The 20889-nt window shown below is 34.0% G+C and overlaps 4 protein-coding genes across 6 annotated transcripts; 3 read left to right on the top strand and 1 right to left on the bottom strand.

Moving 5' to 3' along the window:
* Window positions 1-334: 334 nt before the first annotated feature.
* LOC120119004 (probable E3 ubiquitin-protein ligase EDA40) lies at window positions 335-7247 on the top strand. The gene is made up of 3 exons (XM_039138917.1): window positions 335-1168; window positions 1268-2953; window positions 7237-7247. The coding sequence occupies exons 1-2, from the start codon at window positions 821-823 to the stop codon at window positions 2939-2941; spliced, it is 2022 nt and encodes a 673-aa protein (XP_038994848.1). The 5' UTR covers window positions 335-820; the 3' UTR covers window positions 2942-2953; window positions 7237-7247.
* Window positions 6318-9413, bottom strand: LOC120119005 (protein RMD5 homolog). 3 transcript variants are annotated; one of them, XM_039138918.1, is made up of 3 exons: window positions 9307-9413; window positions 8818-8860; window positions 6318-7706 (listed from the first exon to the last, which is right to left on the bottom strand). In XM_039138918.1, exon 3 carries the CDS (start codon window positions 7646-7648, stop codon window positions 6503-6505), a length of 1146 nt encoding a protein of 381 aa, XP_038994849.1. In that variant the 5' UTR covers window positions 7649-7706; window positions 8818-8860; window positions 9307-9413; the 3' UTR covers window positions 6318-6502. The 3 variants fall into 3 exon arrangements, with proteins under 3 accessions (XP_038994849.1, XP_038994851.1, XP_038994850.1); XM_039138920.1 differs by having other exon boundaries at window positions 6318-7663; XM_039138919.1 differs by having other exon boundaries at window positions 6318-7712; window positions 8823-8859; window positions 9307-9410.
* A 2763-nt stretch (window positions 9414-12176) lies between these two features.
* On the top strand, window positions 12177-14563 carry LOC120119086 (nuclear pore complex protein NUP85-like). The gene is made up of 10 exons (XM_039138977.1): window positions 12177-12544; window positions 12635-12737; window positions 12918-13016; window positions 13119-13202; window positions 13361-13432; window positions 13549-13605; window positions 13858-14013; window positions 14066-14176; window positions 14274-14311; window positions 14500-14563. Exons 1-10 carry the CDS (start codon window positions 12177-12179, stop codon window positions 14561-14563), a joined length of 1152 nt encoding a protein of 383 aa, XP_038994908.1.
* A 4573-nt stretch (window positions 14564-19136) lies between these two features.
* Window positions 19137-20595, top strand: LOC120118902 (transcription factor bHLH19-like). The gene is made up of 4 exons (XM_039138816.1): window positions 19137-19230; window positions 19300-19791; window positions 19885-20256; window positions 20340-20595. The coding sequence occupies exons 1-4, from the start codon at window positions 19195-19197 to the stop codon at window positions 20412-20414; spliced, it is 975 nt and encodes a 324-aa protein (XP_038994747.1). The 5' UTR covers window positions 19137-19194; the 3' UTR covers window positions 20415-20595.
* The last annotated feature ends 294 nt before the right edge of the window (window positions 20596-20889 follow it).

The following is a 20889-nucleotide window of genomic DNA, read 5'->3' as shown; positions in this document are numbered from 1 at the left end:
TGAAATACATCAATCCTATTTTATAGGACATGAGATTGTCCTACGTGAATAATTTAGGAGTTATTTTTCTAAAATCTTGTTCTTAATTTTTTTTTTAATTATTATTAGGTTTTTTTAATATATTAACGCCGTTTAAAGATTTGTAACGTAGCAGCAAAGATGAGATGGGGTAAAGGGTAATTTTCTTTATAATGTTTCTAGCTGTGTGTGTCAATGTCTTTCGTCTCTTGGTGAATAAAATAATACAATTCAGATGAATAATTTGAGCATTGTACAAGTTAAGTACTTTCGTTTCATTGTGGTTTTTTTTTCAATCAAATGTTAAAAGGGAGCAATCCAGCGAGTATTTTGGGGATTGGTGTGTGTGGACAATGAATGCAAAAGGAAGTAAATTTGACCCTTTTTTGTGAGATGTGCAGCAGCTCATGTGCCCCGCACTACATAGATATGCTCTCAGTGCCCTAAAGAAAAGGCCCTTCGTTAATTTTGGACTAACGAATGCTTTTGATTGCAGTGATCTTTTTGTGGGGGAGATTTCGAAACACAAGCGAACAATATAATAGTCTCGGGCTAAAAGAAAATGTTAAAGGGCAAAGCAGTGATCTTTTGGGGGCCATAGCTACTCTCTTTTTTCTTCTCCATCTAATCTTTATTTATTTTGCTTCCCTAATTCCTCAGAAATTTCATTTCTATGCCCGATCCGTTTCTTCTCCCTCACAACCAACTAAATTCTTCCATATGAACTAAAATCCCCCCTCAGGCCTCAAGTGAAGAGAAAAAGATTCTGCTTGACTGAAAACAGAGACAAAAAATTCGAAGAATGGTGACCGGTTGGAGAAGAGCTTTTTGCACTTCCATTCCCAAGAAACAAGACAGCCCAGTTTTACCAGAAAAGCAACAACCACAACAGCAGCAAAAAAACAGCACCAAAAGTCCAAGATTTTCGTCGAAGTTTGGGTTTTTCTCCAACCCATCAACCCCAAGGTTACAATCTCAGCCGGTTTCAAGCCCGAGTCTTCGTTGCCGAACCACTTCCACTTGCACCCCGACTTCTTCTCTTCCGAATAGCCCCAAACTCCACTGCAGAACTTCCCATTTCTCCTCCCCTTCCTCCCCTTCCTCCCCTTCCAGTTTCTCCTTCCTTAAATCCACTCTCTGCCTCTCCAAGGTAAGCTTTTCCACTCTTATTTGTATCTGACTCTTTATCTTTATGCAAAATTTTGTCCTTTTCAATAATGATCTTTTGTTGTTTTGTTTTCTCTTCCAGGGTGGTCGGTGTGGAATCTGTTTGGAAAACGTGAAAACGGGGCGGGGAACAGCGATTTTCACGGCGGAGTGCTCTCATTCCTTCCATTTCCATTGCGTCGCTGTTCATATCAGGAAGCAACAATTACAAATTTGCCCCGTCTGTTCCACCACCTGGAAAGAGTTGCCTTTACTCTCCCTTCAACACCCCGAACAACCCCATAAAACATCTTTCGGCGACATCAAAACGAAGTCGTTAAAGGTCTATGACGACGATGAACCATTGGCCTCACCTATTTCTCTTTCCCAGTTTAACCCCATCCCTGAGTCCGAGGAAACCGAAATCGACGACGAAGAGGAAGAATTCCATGGGTTTTTTGTCACCCCGAGGAGTGATGCAAGGAACGTGGAGGCTAGGTTGTCGCAGGAGGCGGCGATGGTGGCGATCGGGAGGAGTTACGAAAGTTACGTGGTAGTTATGAAAGTGAGCGCGCCGACAGTAACGCGTGGGTTGAAGAGGGCCGCGATCGACTTGGTTACGGTGTTGGATGTTAGCGGTGGTGCGATGCGGTTGCAGATGCTGAAACGCGTGATGCGGTGGATTATCTCTTTGCTTAACGAGAAGGACCGATTGTCGATCGTGATTTTCTCGTCGAGTTCAAAACGGTTGTTGCCGTTGAAAAGGATGAGTTCCAGCGGACGGAGATTCGCGAGAAGGATCATCGACGGGCTGGGAAGAAACAGGCAAGGGATGAGTGTCAACGACGCGCTGAAAAAGGCGGTCAAGATATTGGAGGATCGTAGAGAGAAAAACGCGCTGTCAAGTATAATGATCTTATCTGACAACAATGATAAACAGTCGCAGTCCAGTTCAACCAATCAGAACCTTCCAGTTGTTTCCACCAGGCGCCTGAGCCATTCAGAAATCCCCGTGCACTCATTCGGCTTCGGATCGTGCACCCACGCTCCAAACGAGGATGCTTTTTGTAAAATCATCAACGGTCTGTTAAGCGTGGTGGTTCAAGATGTGAGGCTTCAACTGGGATTCGAATCTGGGTCGGCCCCGGCCGAGATATTATCGGTCTATTCGTTGACGGCCCAACCGGCTGCACTCGGGTCGGGTTCAGTACGGGTTGGGGATTTGCATTCGGGCGAGGAGAGAGAACTATTGGTGGAACTGAAAGTGCCCGTATCTTCTCGCGGGTCCCATAGAATGATGTCCGTACGATCATCTTACACGGATCCATTCACTGGGGAGATGGTCTACTCGAGGGATCAAAGCTTGGTTTTACCTCGGCTGCCGCAGTCCGTTCGATCTCCATCTTCCGGCGTCGCACGGTTGAGGAATCTCCACGTGAGCACGCGTGCTGTGGCGGAGTCTCGTGGATTGATTGAGCACAACGATTTATCGGGGGCTCAGCATTTGCTCACCTCGGCTCGAGCTTTGTTGATGCAATCGGGTTCGAGCTCGGCTGAGGGATTTATTGGGCGGTTGGAGTCTGAGTTAGCCGAGTTGAGCCGGCGGCGCCAGAAACAAAGGGTAATTAATAATAATGGGAGAGTGGAGGAAAAGGCTGAGCCGTTAACGCCGACGTCGGCTTGGAGAACGGCGGAGAGATTGGCAAAAATGGCGATCATGAGGAAGCATATGAATAGAGTTAGCGATTTGCATGGATTTGAAAATGCCAGATTTTAATTTTTCTATTTTGTAACACAAAAGTCAAAATAATGGAATTACATAAAAAATAATAAAACCAAAATTAGTGTTTCTTTCCCCCCTTTTTTTAAATGATTTAATGCAATGTAGGCAATTATATTTTATTTTAAGATAATCTATTTATTTTAGAATAATTAAATGAAGACATGGAGATGGTGACGTGTACCCTAACCTATTATTATATCATTCTTTTAGTATTTATATTTTTTATTTGAATAAAATTACATATAATATTATTTGAATTTAAATTATTTAAAGAAAACACAGGCAAACTACCTATTTGGCCATCCATTTATTACTTATTTCTTGTTTGGGTCATTCAAATATTACTTTCTAAAAAATTATATCTAATATTACATTTTGTTTCTATTTTGATCATTCCTTGTTATAAAGGTAGGAATGATGTTAATGTGTCAGTATGAGATAATGTCATACTGGTATTCAAAAACAATAAAAGATGTAATGTAAGTATTACTGTTAATTTTTTAACAATGAATTATCAAACTAGAATCAAAACGTAATGTTGTAATAATAAAAAGATATCATGTCAACAGTACTGCTAATTTTTAGATCGATCTTTACATTTTTAAATATTTCAATTTTATCTTTAACTTATTTATGTATGCTAATAAAGTCTCTTATTAATAAAATTATTTAAAAAAATTGTTAACTATCATGCAAACATTGATATATAATAAGATGATGTGATTAAACTATATTCAATGTCATATCACATTCTCTAATCCAACATTAATTACACCTCATGTTACTCGAAAAAAATAATCCAACATTAATTACAATTTATATCACATCATATTATTACACGATACACGTCAATATTTACATGATAATTAATATATTTTAACAGTTTTAATTACTTGGGACATGCATTAGCATACATAGATAGTTACATGATAAAATTCGAATGTTCACAAGTTTGGATACCAATTTAGAACGAGAATCGTAGTTTAAAGATGAAATCTAAACATTCAAAAGTTTAGAGACCAATTTAAACAATATAATTCGGGTATTTAATTCAACAAAAAAAGAACCTTTACATTTGTATGAATAAAATAATACAAACCAGATTAATCATTTGAGCATTAAACAAGTTAAAGTAGGGGAAATAATTTTATTTGATTGCGGTTAAAGGAATCATTATTGTTCATAGAGGTAACGGATTTGAGTATCAGCGACTGCAGCAAGGTGATTGTGCATTCAATGTTAAATAGTTGAAAATATTTAGAACAAACACAATTTTATAATCACCTTAGCTTCATCGGAAAAAAATATCTACCCATGAACAAAACCCATAATTACTCATTAAAAGAAATTAGGGCAAAACATGAAATGGTGGGTGGCCATAATTACGTCCGCTTCCTACGAACTAAATAAATACACGCACACAAATGAAACATCAACCATTTAAACAAATAATTATTCTTTTTTTATGAAGTAAAGGAATAATAATTGAAAAAAAACCACTTTCCTAGCTGTCATTAATAATAAACAAATAAAGATAAACGGCTCTCCTCATTATCACCCCCAACCAAGCCGTTTTGCTTCAACACCATTATTAAATCAATCAATTAAAGTCCATTGTTTAGTTGTAAAATTAAAAACCCAATCACCTTTCTAATATCGTTGAATTAATGTTACGACATGAGTATATTTTTGGATGCTTTGTATCGTTTAAATCTAAATATTTTAAGTTTAATCCTACATAACTTATTTATGAATAGTTTAAAACTTTTGTTTTTGATTAAAAATTATGTATCCATCGATCAAACCAGATAGTCGGATACGTGATTAAAATGATTAATTTTGGTGCTTTCAATTATGTACATATCATAAATTTTTAGAGGGGACGACTGCACCCACCCGTCACCCTCGGTCCATCCCAGCTTATAACCATTAAAATTTCTATCCAAATCTTAAGATAAAGACACTTATTTCAACCCAAATCTTAAGCTTAAACCTCTCTAAAAAATACAAATTTAACGAACAAAGAGTAACCATCACGAGATTAAAGAATTTGCACATTTAAGCTCAACCCAATTACACATTTTAGCCAATGTAATAATAAAATGGCTCGCAAGTGGTTTTACAAGATTAAAAAAAAATAGATTTCGATGCTCAAACACTAATTTTTTATGTTTGAATGTTGATTTTTTTTCTTGATGTTCTTTCACTGATTCTTGAAATTTTTGTCTTTTAATACTTTTATAGACATTTGTAGTCGTCGGAGAGGAGTAATAGTCATTGTAAGCATTAAAACATAGTATTAAATGTTCACTTACAATTTTTTAGCCAAATGTTGCTGTTCGAGAGAGTGTTATCCAAAGAAGTACCCGTCTATGTTTGGAAGCGACCGATATGAGGGAGCGCCAAGGAGGAGGGTCGGAGTCCTTGGGGCTAAGAGTTCGGGAGTTGGTTGTGTGGCAGCCACCGTCTGATGGTTGGTTGAAGTTAAATACAGATGGTGGGAGCCATCCTTCGATGGGTATGGCTATGTGCGGAGGAGTTTTAAGAGATTCTATGGGAAGATGGTGCTTTGGGTTTTCGAAGAAGGTGGTAACGTGTTCGAGTCTCGATGCAGAGCTATGGGGTATTTATGAAGGGCTCGATTTAGCGTGGAAGTTTGGGGTGCGTCGACTGGTCCTTGAAACGGATTGCAAGGATGCTGTTTTAGCAATGTAGACAAGATGGTGAGGGGATCGTTTTGTCTTATATGGTTCCCCATGTGATGGTGCTGCTTCGTCGGAATTGGGCTGTGACTGTGCAACATGTTTTCAGGGAAGGGAATCGAGTTGCGGACGCGATGGTCAAGCTAGCGCGTAATCTTCCTTCGGGTTTGAACTGCTTCGAACCACCACCGAGTGAGGTTGCAAATTTGATGTGTGCAGAATTGAGACCTAATGTTTAAGCTCCTTTTCGTTAAAATTAAAAAAAAAAATCAAATGACGAGTTTTTTTATATTACAAAGTAGTATATGTTCTCTAAATATTTTAACTATTTGACAATAAACGTTCAATCATCTTACTGTAGCTACTAGTGCTCGAACCAGTAACCTCTAAGAACAACAATTTCTTTAACCACTCAGGTAAATTTATTCGTGCAAATGATGAGTTTCGAAACTGAGTAATTTATATTGAAAAATATAATTGTAACTACTTAAACACAAACCAAAATATTATGATTCTTCATTTGTAATTTATATTTTATTTTTCCTTCTCATCCTATCTTTGTAATGGATATCCTTATATACAAACTATTTAAACACAAACCAAAATCCTATAATAGTAACTAGTTCAATGTTCACACCAACATATAAACATTAAAAGAGGCTTATCGGTTTATTACCAGCATGTATATTGGGATGCATTTCTATTTACAATAAAGTCCAGCCAATACTACACTGTTGCACAGCATTGCCAACATCTCACCACAAACAATTTATAGTTCTACACATTTTTGATTCGGTCCAAACGAAACAGTTTTTTTTTAGTACAACCCCAATCGCATTTTAGGGTACATATATCAGAAATTCAACTGTCTGCACCGTGCTGCATCGACATCGGATGGGCAGTACGGGCACTTGAAAGTTTTCGATCCATTCTTTGACATCTTGTTGATAGATCGTTTGCAGAGCACGTGACCACACGGCATCAGCATCGGTGGGTTATCCTCAGTCGATTGCTCCTTAGACACGGGACACACAAATATAGAATGGAATTGAAAGTCTTTATCTAACTCCACTGGAACAGGCAGCTGCTTCATTGATAGCCATTCTTGCTTCTTCCCAGCCATAACTGTCATAAACTTTAGAAGAGGTGGTAGCACTTGCGCCCCTGCTGCTATTGTCACACTCAATGGACTCTCATATGATTGCCCCAGTAGTTTGCAGAACTGTCTGGTGAGCTCCTCAGCCACTATATCCCAATTGGTGGGCGACAATAAATGAGCATACGGGGACTCGCTAAGTCTATCGGAATACAAGAGACACCCCATGAGTTTCTGGATTTCAGCCATATGGTTTCCAGCAAAGGGAACGAAGTTGGTTCTTGCGTACTTGAGCGCTTCATCTCTGCTTCCCTTTTGTAATATTTGCACAAACTGCAACTGATGGAGTCCAAGCAGAAGGTCTGAACCATTTTCTTTCAGTTTATCAGAGTTTTCGGCCACCCATTTCAGGGCGGGCTCTAGGTTCCTACTCTTCATTGCTTCAAGTATTTGACACATTTCTTGAAAAAGTGATCTTGTAGCAGCAGCAGCTTCCGCTTCCCCAGCCTCGGTTATAAAACAATCACCAACATCAAACAGGCCCTGCCTATAGAAATGGCTGGCAATTATTTGATTAACTGTATGGGAATCAAACTCAATATTTCGATAAGCTTTGGATATATCAGGATTAAGGGCTTTCTCAAGAGCTTTTGGGTACTTGCTCAATGCTATGTTGAGTTCCTTCTGTGTGCCTTCAAGCTGACTGAGTGGAGCAATTTCATGCAGTTTTTTCTTCAGTTCAGCTAGTATGGATTTATGATCAAGGGTCGTTGGTTGCATCATTTCTATTGCCTTCTCGATTTCTTGAACAATCTGATCCATAACTTCGTGAGCTTTAGAGCAGAACAGCTTTTGCTTCTTTGCAACGCGATCAAATGCATCTTTCAGGCTATTCAACTCCATTTTTAATCCTGTTCACTGTATCAATCGTTATGTTAGAATATTTTGTCACAGAAGCACCCTGCAAAGAAAACAATAAAAACTCCCTATCAGTTAATATTTAATTTCAAAGAATTTATATGTGGCAACACACACACAAAACATGTACCAAAACCCCAGATCTGCAGCCAATATAGTTAAAGGTTGGTAGCAGGTGAAATATAGCAATAGTGTATTCAATTTAAACGCTTGGTTGCAGTAGATCATATGAATAATAGAGAGAGCATGATGAAAACAAATTGGCAGACAAGACCTGATATAACAACTTTTAGCTTCAAGGCTGATATCGACCACATACTTAATTGACGTTTAGTTTTAAATAAGATGGAAGAAGTTGCATGTGCCAACAAAGTGCTTAAATCATTCTAGTTGGCTGCACAAGCAGACCACCACATCTTGATTTCCAAATGCACATGAAGACAAATAAAATATTACCAATCACACTGGATGTCCTGTGCTTAAACCTAGGGAAAATTCTGTTAAACGTAAAATAAGACTCACAAAATATCACAGGATTGAACAAGTAAACATAGAAGTTAAAAATGTGAGTACAAAAGAGAAGGTGGAAGTTTGCGTAGATTGAGTACAAACAGAAGGAGAACACATTTAAGGCGGATTGGAAATGTAAAGATCTAGAAATACACCAGAGAGAAGCTGTCTAACAAAAGATGTCAATGTCAAGGTATGGGAAGAAACAAGGCCGCGGATAGCAACTACAAAACAGTTAGTAGTCTTACTTAGTCTGAGACAATAGTTTTGGATAAGCATGGCATAGCCAATACTACATAAACAGAGGACAAAAGATTAGATTTTAAAGTTAGTATTCTTGTTGTCAGAGGTAATTGCATAACCATGAGATATATTCTATATGAACGCTTTTGATATTTAAGGAAGTCATAGGCTAGGAATGGAACATGACTAATCCGAGACTCAGATAAACAAATTAATACGCGCTAAAAGATAGATAAAAGTTTTGCATCGGATAAAAGATTAAAAAAAAATCTTATAATAATGTAAATTACAACTAGACATCAACTAATTCATGAGAAAGAAAAGAAACTTTCCAAGTAAAAAATTATGCCAAAGAAAAAGAAAATGCCAATCATAATACAAATAGATTAATATCAAATTACCCTTCTCAAGCTTCGGTGAGTATAGTGAAAGTTGAGATGATCCCTGCAACAAAATGAATAATTAAAATCCAGTGTTCAGATCAATATGAAAATTAAAAGACGTGTGTCATTCAAGTGCGAGATTTGCAACAACAAATTTAACCTCAGAATATAAGATGTATAAGCTAGAAAGGTCAATTACTATCTTAATCGCATTAATATCGGAAAAAATAACATCAAACAGATTACACCTTAATCGAATTAACATTTTAATCGAACGAGTAAACAATTAAGACGCCATTAAGAGTTGCAACTCAATTACTGAAACTAAAGCGCCAGAAATCAAAAGCAAAGAAAACGGGAAATCCAAAACAATTCCATACACGTAAACAAGATTGAAGATAGATGAAGAGAAAATAAGAATAAGATTAAAAAGAAATCAAATAATTTAATTTTAATAAATAAAACTTGAATACATATTAACTGATAAAATGAAAGGGAAGAGCGTACGGATCTGCGGTGCAGCGTGATAGCGGGGACGAAATCTCGGTGGGAGTAGGAAGAAGAAGAGGAGGAGGAGAAGTGGATGATTGGAGGATGAAATGACCAGAAAGGGATTGGCGAAACTAGGTAATTCCTGTTTTATTCTCGTTTAAGGATACGAGGGTATTTAAGAAATTTGGTATTTGTGAAATAGATCAAGGAATCCTGGCCGCTGATGATGTTGCGTCTTTATGTGCCAATGTATACACATTAATCATATTTATTTGATTTATTCGGCTTAATACAATTTATGGGTCATTCATCTGGAAGACTAACATTATTTAATTTAATATATTCATTTTTTACCAACCGAATAAATTAAAATAAATATATTAAATTAAAATCAATTGAAATAAAGTTAGTCCTCCAATCAAATGATGACGTATGACACCAGTAACACTTGTCATTATTCGATTGGAGGATTAAATTTATTTTAATTTATTAAAAGTATGACTAAATCGAGAGTATATATAATGTGATTATACCAAAATATCACGTCACCTAATTAATGATATTTAACCCGTGGTGACCACATATTAATTAAATAAAAACTAAAGTGGCATTATCTTAATTAAGTAAGAACGAAAGTTACCATATATTATATTTGTTGAAATCAACGAGGAAAAGTGGACAAAACACAAATAAAAATATCAATCATGTAGTTAACCCTAATTTTTAATATTAAATTAAAAGATACTAGTGTGAAAGATTATAGAACTCTTTCCATTGCACTCAATCTATGTTTTACATTTAAGATATTATCAATATAATTATTAGACTAAATAATATTTTAAAAAAAAATGCACATTATTGATACAACTAATATATATACCAATAATGTTTTCAAAAAAACAAATGTGCACTTAGTGTGTATCATTACTATGCCCATTTCTTCTGAATAAAATCACATTTATGTGCACTTAGTGTGTATCTTAATTATTTATGTTTTTAAAATTTCACATAAATCTTCTGCTCCTCATTTGTGCATCTCTTTGTAACCCACTAATAATTCTTTTACACGTCGCATTTTAATTTTTGCAGCAGCACTCATATAACCTTCCTAAAAAAACATCTCTCTTTATTTCACTTTCCATAATCCACATATACATTTTTATTATCGATATGGGTAAGCTTAAAGTAATATATGTTTAAATATAACTCTCAACCATTTGACATTAAACACTCACATCCCTAATATTCCTAATGCTCGAATTCAAAATTTTAAAGAATAACAACATATACCTCGAATATACTCCGATGGATTGAATCTTCGACCAGACCTGGTGATATATCGTCGATTCCACGACCAACTGAAGAACCCATAAAATACTGCTTTACAAATGGGCAAGTTCAAAGTGAATTGGAACTTTTCTATGGCAGAAGCTGGGTGGGGTGGGTGAATGTGATTTTGAGGAGGTCAATTTTGTACCCATTATTTTGAAAAAAATTGTTAAATCTAGTTTAATTTATTAGGAGAATGAAAATAAAAATAAAGAAGTGAAGTTAGCATACCCATTTTTTTTAAAAAAATTATTAAAATTTTGAACATTTTCTTTAATTTCTAGATCTGTCACTGAGTACTTGCCAACAACGAGATGAAGGAAGGACATTATTGGCCGCCTTCATGGTGGATTGAAATGCAGCAAGAGAAGAAAGACATATGAGCATGATCGAGTAGTGATTTTTGTGGGATAATATCCATTCGGAGGCGAAAAGTGCAGCAATCTGTCAATTATCTCCTCCGAGTTGGGAACTCCCCCAGTCCGTTTTGTTTTTTGCGTTTATTCCCCCGAGACACCTTCCCCTACACCAGACAAATCTTCACCAATTATACAATATGAATATGGTCGTGGTTGAAGATGTGTCCGTGTCAATAACTACGTAGCATGATGATATGATACGGCTAGCCATTTCGTTTTAGTGTCACAATTGTTATTTTTCTTTTTCATTTTTCCTTCCAACAAAATTAATAATCACTATAATCAAACATATTGTGGTTCATGGAAATAATTTAGTTTTATAGATATTTACAGTTCATTTCTTTTGATTTGGGTGAAGAATTACAGTCAGTGAGATAAAGAGTGTCACATTTCTCAGCCTTTCTTCAAGATATAAATACCTCAGCTATAAGGCGACTGGTGTCAGACCTATGATGACGATTCAACATATTTCGGAGAAGTCCAGACAATGAGTGGAGACGTCTTTATATCAATAAAGGGGTATGAGCATCTCAACGCTTGAGGAAGTGGATGATAATACACTACAACAAAATGGGTTAATAGCGGCATTTGTAGTGGCGTTTTTAGAACAAACGCCGGTAAAGACTCGTACTATAGCGGTGTTTTTATAAAAACGCCGCTAAATAATGTTCTTTAGTGGCGTTTTTGTACATATGCCGCTATAGTACGAGTCTTTACCGACGTTTATTCTAAAAACACCGCTAAATAATTTACTTTAGTGGCGTTTTTATACAAACGCCGCGAAACACTGTAATTTAGTGACGTTTTATACAAACACCGCTATAGTACGAGTCTTTAGCGGCATTTTTATACAAACGCCGCTAAAGACTCGTACTATAGAGGCATTTTTATATAAATGCCGCAAAATAATGTACTTTAGTGGCGTTTTAAGCACAAACACCGCCAAATACTCGTACTTTAGTGGCACTTTAAGCACAAACTCCATTAAATACTTTTACTTTTAATCCATACAAATGAAACTTTTTAATAAGAATTTTTTAATCTTCTCCTCAACAATGCAACATTTGCATACTCCATCCCAAAACCCTAACACTCCGAGACTAGCAGACCCACTCACTGATTTACTGGCGAAAAGAAATGCCCGGCGTCTCATCAGATTATGGCAGAGGTGTTTTAGTTCCGATTTGTACAGATTCCCAGGGTTCGACGGTGTATCCCCTCCGCCATTGCCTCAAGTCTCCAATCTCTAGGCTCTTTGTCTCATGGTCACGCGACCACTACCTTCGGGTCTCGGTTTTCGCCGCTCCTTCCTCTGTTGAAAACGATGTAGGAGGAAAAATAGTGGAAGTAAAGCTCGGCGGCAGAGATGGCAAAGTCAGTGATGCTCATTGGTGGAGGGTCGCCTACGGTTCGGTCTCTCCTTTTGCTCTACTCCAAAGCAGAAAAAACGTCGTCTCCAGCTTGTCAAAAATATCAATGAATTCCTCACCTTACGATGTTTACTGGTAATTAGTTTTCAAATTTTCATTTTTATTAAAATATATTTGGAGTTTATTTTCTTTTGTTCTGAAAAATATTGAATTTGTTGTGTTCAGGTGGGATTACATAATGGAGTACAAAAAAGACATAAATGCCTTTCTTGGTGGTCAGAAATTGGATTCAGTTCCGGTTATCGACTACCCGAAGTCAGTCATATTGGTAATTTCCTCTTCTTTTCTTCTTTTATTTTGTAATAGACATTTTGGCTCTGTTTGGTATGAAGAATGGAAAGGAAGGAGAATGAAGAATGTGTTAATCTAATGGTTAAGCTTGAAGGTTTTAATCTAATGGTACTTTCGTTTAATTTCAAGTTGCCCTTTTTTACCCTAAAAAGGAGAGGAGCCAACTAGTTTAAAGGCTGCGTGGGAGCTATTGGAAATGTTTTATGCTGAAAAGTCATCTCATTCATGGTTACCTGAACGCCTTGTTGATCGGTTAGCTATAAATCCCTTCCCTTTTTTTTAACTATATCCATTAAGTGTTACATTGTGTTGGTTTTAAAGATTTTTGTTTACTAATAACCAATTTGTGTCTTGGCAGGACTACAACAACCTTTTCTCAGGAACATACCCAACAGTGCATGCAAAGCTTGTTGATTTTCAAAAAGAACTTGTAAACTTGCAGGTCCTGAAATAATTAACCTTTTATTTTCCTTATGAAGTTAACTTCTTTTGTATGATACTAACACAGTTCTAGAGTTTCTGATTGTGAGTTGTTTGACTGATTTGTAATCTTATGTATTCATCTAAGATGGTGTTATTTAACCAGTTTATTGAATGTAGGTTGTGGAGAATAATCCCAAATACTGGGAAGTTTTGTCATCAGCATTTGCTGTGGGTTGGCTAGATATCGTGGTATGTGTCTGGCAGACTAATGTGGTTTTATAGCTTAATAAAATTATGAAAGCATGTTAGGTTATTTTTTTAGTGGAATTTTATGATTGGATGCAGTTTTATATTTTCACATGCAGGTTAAAATGTTGCGCTTGCATGGATCTTATCAATTAGATCAACTCAGCAATTGCGAGGTTGGTAATAGATTAATTATTATGCATTGCATCCAAAAGATGTAGTTCTATTTACCTTTAGTTTCATTGAAACATTTTAATAGTTAAGAGGTTCGTGCAAGTCTTTGTTCAGTTATTTGACCAAAATGTGTTTTAACTTGGAAACGATTGTTGTTATTATGCTAGTTCTGTTTTGGTTGTATCAACTAAGTAGTTCCATATATTCTTTGTATTTCCATCCGTCAAGCTTTTCACCTATTCACTTTTCTGAAGGTGTTCTGGTTTCAGTGTGCTCACCAACAAACTCATGAGGGTTTGAGAAGTATGTTACAAATAATGTTGGGTAATGTTAATAGTCTATGCTCTGCAACATGCCATTGGATAGAATTGTATATTTCTCACTTGTTATACATCAGGCCATTCACAGTGGTATATATTTTCCTTGTATTACATATCTCGTTTATTTATTTTCTTCTGCTAGGGGTTAGAAAGCATGTACAGTTTGGCACAGAAAAGCATTCAATTGAAACCAATGGCCTATGCACATAAGTTGATGGGGCTTATAATTGAAATTCTTGGGGAAAATACTGAGGTGACAAATGGGGATAAAATATTAATTTACAATCTCCGTTAAATTCTCTTTTTGCTTCCGTATCTTTAAGTTAGATTGTGCTTTTGTCTGTTCTCAGGTTGTTTTAGCGGAATGCTTAAAAGGATTTGGTCCTTGGTAAGCTGTCATATTTTTATCTTTTTATCTTTCTGTTTGTTAGGAATGCAGTTTTGGAGCCTTTTTCTGGGCGCTATTGTTTTAAAATATGTTTGGTCCGATAAGCTGTTAAAAGTTATCATGAAATTCAAGCTTGGATGTTTCTGCACAATTATTAAGATCTATCTCTATATTTTGCTTATCATCATGATGGTTGCGCATATCATAGAGTTGTTGCCTGCTGGGACTGACCATGCAGAAATGTGTTGTTAACTTTTTTAACGTAAGATATAATGGATTTTCATATAAACTGATGATTTATTTGGATATGAAACTAGAGATCGGGTTTGCATTGCCATGGATGGGGCCTTTTCAAGTGGCATGCCAATTGGAGTAAGACCTCATGAAGCAAAATATCTATGCAAGAAATGATAGGACGATACTAGCTCTGCATCATTGTTTTCCCAGATTAGAAGCAAAATATCTTAGATATTATTGTTTATTATAGTTAATAATGTTGAACTACATTATATTTTACGTTAATGTAAACTTTGATTTATTATTATGGATTTTAATTTTCTTGTTATGGATTTTAAGTTTGTCGGTATAGATGTCAAGTTTATTGGAAAATGCTACAGGTTAAATTTGGGTAATAAAAGAGTAGAAAACAACATTTGACAAATTAGTTTTAATTTGCAAAATCAATTTCTCTTAGCTATAGAGAGGTAATTAGCGGCGTTTGTATCTTAAAACGCCGCTATAGATATAACCTTTTGCGGCGTTTATTCTAAAAAGCGCAGCTATATACCAGATCTTTTGTGGCGTTTGTGGGGAAAACACCGCAAAATCTCAAGACATATTGCGGCGTTTGTGTAAAAAAGCAGCTAAATCTCAACACCTATTGCGGTGTTTGTGGAAAAAACGTCGCTAAATCTCAACACCTATTGCGGCGTTTGTGGGAAAAACGCCGCTAAATATCAACACCTATTGCGGCGTTTGTTTAAAAAATTTATTTAAAATTTTTTGAAATATTGAGCTTAATTTTATTTAAAAATTTTGAAATAGAGTTCGATTTAAAAAACTCGTGAATTTAAAATTTTTATGTTTTACTCGAACTTGAAATCATGAATTAAAGTTCGAAAAAGCTCAAAATGAAAAAAAAGGTAATTACACGCTTACTTACTGAATTTTATTTTCTCTCCTATTTCACTCACCATGTTTTCAATTTGCTCACTGAACTTTAGCCATTTTTTTGACGTCTAAAGTTTAATATCTAAAGTTTAGTGAGCAAATTGAAAAAATTGAAAGTACAGTGAGTGAAATAGGAGAGAGAATAAAGTTCAATGAGTAAGCGTGTAATTTACCCAAATATTAAAATAATACATGTCATCGAAATAGTGATAAAAAAGTTCAATGTCTAAAATTCAGTGAGTAAATTGAAAAAATTGAAAGTATGGTGAGTGAAATAGGTGAGAGAATAAAGTTCAGTGAGTAAACATGTAATTTACCCAAAACAATCTTAAACTTAACTCGATTGAGGCCTTAAACTCAAACTCGAACATGTACCTTATATTGCATTTTAAAAAAAAATCAATGCATAAATGTTATATTATTAATAATTTCTTTTTTTTAAATAGAATCTTAATATATTATATTTTCGAGCTACTCACGAGCTTTTCGAGTCGAGTATCAAGTAGCTCGTTTCAGCTCGTTAAGAACTCGAGTCGAGTTCATTCGAGTTGAGTATTTATCGAGCTTTAATTGAGTCTGTCTCGAGTAGCTTGCGATCTATCTTGTCTCATTAACAATTTGAATAAAATGTGGTACTGGATATCTCTCCCTTCCTCTTACCATTTTCACTCTTGATACAATAAGTGACCGGTTTAAAAAAACTTTTAAAGATATATATATATAATATTAATAATAAAACATTTTATATGAAATAAATAAAAATTTAAAATTTAAAATAAAAATTAGAATAAAATAATTCAGATTACTTATATCTTAACTACTGTTCTCAAAAGACTTACTCGTTAATCAAATGAAATTATTTACTTTGAAACTAACCTCCATTTAAGTTTAAGAAAAATTTTCAACGAAGTATATGTCAGTTTGTACGTGTTTCTCCTAATAAAATCATGCAAAACTATTTAAATGAAATTAAAATAGATCATACTTACTATTTAAATGAAATAAAACATTTTATATAAAATTTTACAATAATAATATATTCAATAAATATTTATATAAGCATATAAAGAAGAAATATTTATATAATATAAATCTGTTAATAATTATTCTTAATAAATATATTTTGAGCGTTAAAAATTAAGTTATTAATTATATTATTATTTTATTATATTATTAAAATAATAATATAATATCACACATGATGATATTAATAGTTTATTAATTACAGTTTAAACTATATATATAATATGTTGTCAATTTTAATCAAATATTGGATTTGACTAAGTGATAATATATTCCTATACCTAGTAAATTGTTTCTTTAATTTTTCACCAATAAGATAATGTTTAATAAGGAATGTTGTCAATCTTTTAATCAAATAAAGAATTTGGCTAGACTGTTGATTCTTTTAAATTTTGTCTTTCTTAGGTTAGATCCCTTTTGATTATACTTGGTTACCAATTTTTCATCCAATTAAATGGTAACACTTATCATCACAGTAAAAAATATTTATTATAAAAGATTAAATTTATTAAATTCAATTAAAATTAGGACTAAATTGATTGAATATATAAATAATGAGAATTGAATATATAATTATAAAAATTTATTTAACTACAGTAAGAAGTTTGATGGACATCAATTAAATAGTTAAGTGGTTTAATTGATAAAATTCATAATTCAATTGTCAAAATAGAACCACCCTAATAGTTTAGTGACTAGACATATACTTTACCCAATAAAAAATGGGTAAACTACAATGGTGACCACTTAACTATTGTCATATTTCATTTTAATCAATTAAACCACCTAACTATTTGAATACTTCAATCAAGCCATCTGCTATTAATATTTAACAGAGTATCAAGCCACCTACTGTTAACATTTAGCAAAGTAGGTGACGTGACTGTTAAAACATTTTGGTATAATTACATAATTGGTCAGTGTTACTTATGTGTTATTTCAATTTAGGCCTAATTTTAATAAATTAAAATAAATCTAACCCTCAAACCAAGAAGTGTCATGTATCATTGATGAAATGTGTCATCATTTGATTGAAAGATTAAATTTATTTTTAATTTATAGATTTAGCTTCCTCCAATCAGAGGATAACACGTGTCACCCTCTGGTTGAAAGAAAACAAATCAACATACAAGGTGGGCAAGGAGAATTGAACCAAGGATCCCCTAAATGAAGTAGCTGGACAAAATCATTGAGTTAAGGCAACCATTCCGTATACTTTAGACAACATATAATATATATCTTATATCTTAAATATATAAATACTTTACATAAAATTAAAAGTCTTTTATATATTTTAAATTTTAAAAATATCTTTTATTTTATCTAAACTTATTAAATATATTTTATTTTATTTTATTTTAATGTAAAAATATATATTTTACCCTTATCTTCACTTAACAATATATTATATTCTTATCTTAATTTTTAAAATATATTAACTTAAAATATATTTAAATAGTTTATTATTATTATCATTTTAATATTCAAATATATATTTTGTTGTTATCTTTACTTAAAATTCTATTTTATTATAATTTTAAATTAAAAAATTATTTTTAAAATATCTTAACTTCAAAATATATTTTAAATTAAGAATAAAATATATTTTTAAAATTAAAATAAGAATAAAATATAATTAACTAAAGATAAAATTAAACCATATATTTTTATATTAAAATAAGAATAAAATATATTTAACACATTAAAAAATAAAATATATTTTTAAAAGTTAAGAACATAAAATATTATGAATTTAGTGTTTATATGTTAAGATATAAGATATATATATTATTTGTTGTCCAAAATATATCAAATAATTACCTTGGCTCAATAGTTTGGTTCCTACTGCATCACTCAATGCGTACTTGGTTTGATTCCCCCTGCCCCATGTGTGTTAATTTATTTTCTTTCAAATAGAGGGGACACGTGTTACTCTAAGATTGGAGAAAAATTATTAAATTAAAAATAAATTTAAAATGAAATTAGTCCTTCAATTAAATGATGACACATAACATATCCTAATTCAAAGGTTAAATTTATTTTAGTTTGTTAAAATTATGATTAAACTGAAAGAGTATATAAATAACATGGATTAATCGTGTAATTATAGAAAAATGTTTTAACTGCTATGTCACCTACTTCATTAAATATTAACGGCAAGTGACTTGATTAAAATATTTAAATAGTTCGATAATATGATTGATTAAATCAAAATGTCAATGATTAAAATGAAATCTAACAATAGTTAATTGGTCCATTTAAGTTTACCCTTAAGAAAAATTAGTGGAGCGATATTTTCACACGTGGGAGAACACAATTTAATACTTGGAAGCGCGTACGTCTGGTAGAATATATATATATGTGTGTTTATATGTACGTATGTATGTATATATATAGCTCTTAGCAAAGGGATTGGTTCATCCAGTCAACACGGGAAAGATAATCATTTGCATCAAACTTCAAATCTCACATCTGAACACCACTCTTTATACTCAGGTTAGCTTTTCCTTTGCAACTCCAAATTGGCAAATTCCCGACTTTTGAAGGTTTTTGGAGCTCTCCATTTATTATTTCGTATGTTAATTTCCATGTTCTTCAAAAAAAAATCTGGGTCTTAATTGTTTGCTAAGATTCTGTTGTTTTATTTGATCATCCCAGGAAATCAAGTGAAAGAGAAAAGCTTTTTTTTAATGGAAATCCTTTCAAGCAAATGGATATCTGAACTGGTAAAACGTTCTTATTTCTGCCACCGTAAAAAAACAATTTTTTTCTTATGAAAGTTGTATGGTTTGCAGGAAATGGAGGATCGCACTTTTTTCCCACAATTTTCTATCGTCGACTATTCATTTGACGACACAAATTTCCAATCCTTTTCTTCTGAGAGCTATTCGTCTTATCAAAATATAGACCAGAAAATCTCTCAAAACGATGTTTCATGCAATAGTATTGAAGGTTATCGTCAAGTGGAAGATGAGTTCAAAAGGCCAACGAAACAACCTAAGACCAACAACTGGGGCTTTTCCATGAGCGAAAACATCCTACAAAAGGCTTCTTCTTCTTCTTCCCCATCTTCCCAAATAATCTCTTTCAACAACTCAAATTCACCTCCTGCTGTCTCTCAGCAACACTACGGTCTAGACTGCGGTGTGAAACCAAAAAGGGTAGTGGGTTCATTGACCAGAACTCCATTACATGCTCAAGATCATGTTATTGCCGAAAGGAAACGCCGTGAAAAGCTCAGCCAGAGGTTCATCTCACTTTCAGCGCTCATTCCTAGCCTGAAAAAGGTACCGAGTCTTCCAGTTTCACCATAGATTCATAGTTTAGATCCAAATAAGACATTGGCTTATGAGTTATGGTGATCTTATGTGTTTATGCAGACGGATAGGACTTCTGTTCTTGGAGATGCTATCAAGTACCTGAAACAGCTCCAAGAGAAAGTGAAAACACTCGAGGAACAAGCTGCTAAGAAAGCAGTGGAATCAGTGATCTTCGTGAAGAAAACCCAAATTTATGCAGACGATGAGACATCTTCATCTGATGAGAACTTTGATATTCAATCTAATAAGCCCTTCCCTGAGATCGAAGCAAGAGTTTCAGACAAAGATGTGCTGATTAGAATCCACTGCGAGAAGAACAAAGGGTTCATCTCCAACATCCTAAACGAAGTCGAAAAGCTTCATCTCTCTGTGCTCAATACCAATGTATTACCTTTCGGACAAGCCACTCTTAACATAACCATTGTTGCTCAGGTATTGTACGATTTACAGGTTAAAAACCCTTAACTTAAACCTCGAATATTCCATGATAATTAACTTATTATCGTCATCTGCAGATGGAAGCTGAGTTTTCGATGACAGTGAAGGATCTCTTGAAATGCCTACGACTGGCTTTTCTTAAGTTCATCTGATATGAACAACTGCAAAACAAGATTGGAACTAGGAATAAGGTCTACACAGAGCTCTTTTTACATTTTTTTTGGATCAGTGATGATTTTATATAGTTTGGTGTTTTTTACCTCAAACCTTAAAGAGAGAAACAGTAGCCAGTGACCTGCAATTATATTCAATAGCTCGGAGGATCAAGGTTTTGAAGCAGAGGAGGGTTTTCATGTGTTTGGTAACTATCTTTTTTTCGTGGAGCTCACCACGTTTAATTTTTCCCTACTTGGCTTGGCTGTATTTGGATTCTCCACCATAGCTATTTAGCTTCAAGAGGTTTTTGAGGGGTTTTGACCTGAAATTTTGCAAATGACCCCTCTTTCCCCTTGCTTTTTTCTCCATTGAAAGTTGGAGTTTTACTGGCAGAATTTCTTTCTTAGGTTTGATTAAAGTTTCCAGGAACCTTTATGTAAACACTCTCATTGTAATATTGCACCTTTTGCT

This window comes from Hibiscus syriacus, unplaced genomic scaffold (genome assembly GCF_006381635.1).
Source record: "Hibiscus syriacus cultivar Baekdansim isolate YM2019G1 unplaced genomic scaffold, ASM638163v2 tig00110330_pilon, whole genome shotgun sequence".
In the NCBI taxonomy this organism is placed as follows: Eukaryota; Viridiplantae; Streptophyta; class Magnoliopsida; order Malvales; family Malvaceae; genus Hibiscus; species Hibiscus syriacus.
Note: the sequence above shows the minus strand (reverse complement) of the source record. Positions and strands in the feature narration are given on the sequence as shown.

What these genes read in the sequence shown, in the direction of transcription:
- LOC120119004 (XM_039138917.1), top strand. Translation starts at nt 821, where the DNA reads ATGGTGACCGGTTGGAGAAGAGCTTTTTGCACTTCCATTCCCAAGAAA. An exon ending in CCACTCTCTGCCTCTCCAAG is followed by an intron (nt 1,169 to 1,267) that starts GTAAGCTTTTCC and finishes TTTCTCTTCCAG; the next exon opens with GGTGGTCGGTGTGGAATCTG.
- LOC120119005 (XM_039138918.1), bottom strand. Translation starts at nt 7,648, where the DNA reads ATGGAGTTGAATAGCCTGAAAGATGCATTTGATCGCGTTGCAAAGAAG.
- LOC120119086 (XM_039138977.1), top strand. Translation starts at nt 12,177, where the DNA reads ATGCCCGGCGTCTCATCAGATTATGGCAGAGGTGTTTTAGTTCCGATT. An exon ending in AACGCCTTGTTGATCGGTTA is followed by an intron (nt 13,017 to 13,118) that starts GCTATAAATCCC and finishes GTGTCTTGGCAG; the next exon opens with GACTACAACAACCTTTTCTC. An exon ending in TTCTTGGGGAAAATACTGAG is followed by an intron (nt 14,177 to 14,273) that starts GTGACAAATGGG and finishes GTCTGTTCTCAG; the next exon opens with GTTGTTTTAGCGGAATGCTT.
- LOC120118902 (XM_039138816.1), top strand. Translation starts at nt 19,195, where the DNA reads ATGGAAATCCTTTCAAGCAAATGGATATCTGAACTG. An exon ending in TCATTCCTAGCCTGAAAAAG is followed by an intron (nt 19,792 to 19,884) that starts GTACCGAGTCTT and finishes GTGTTTATGCAG; the next exon opens with ACGGATAGGACTTCTGTTCT. An exon ending in ACATAACCATTGTTGCTCAG is followed by an intron (nt 20,257 to 20,339) that starts GTATTGTACGAT and finishes CGTCATCTGCAG; the next exon opens with ATGGAAGCTGAGTTTTCGAT.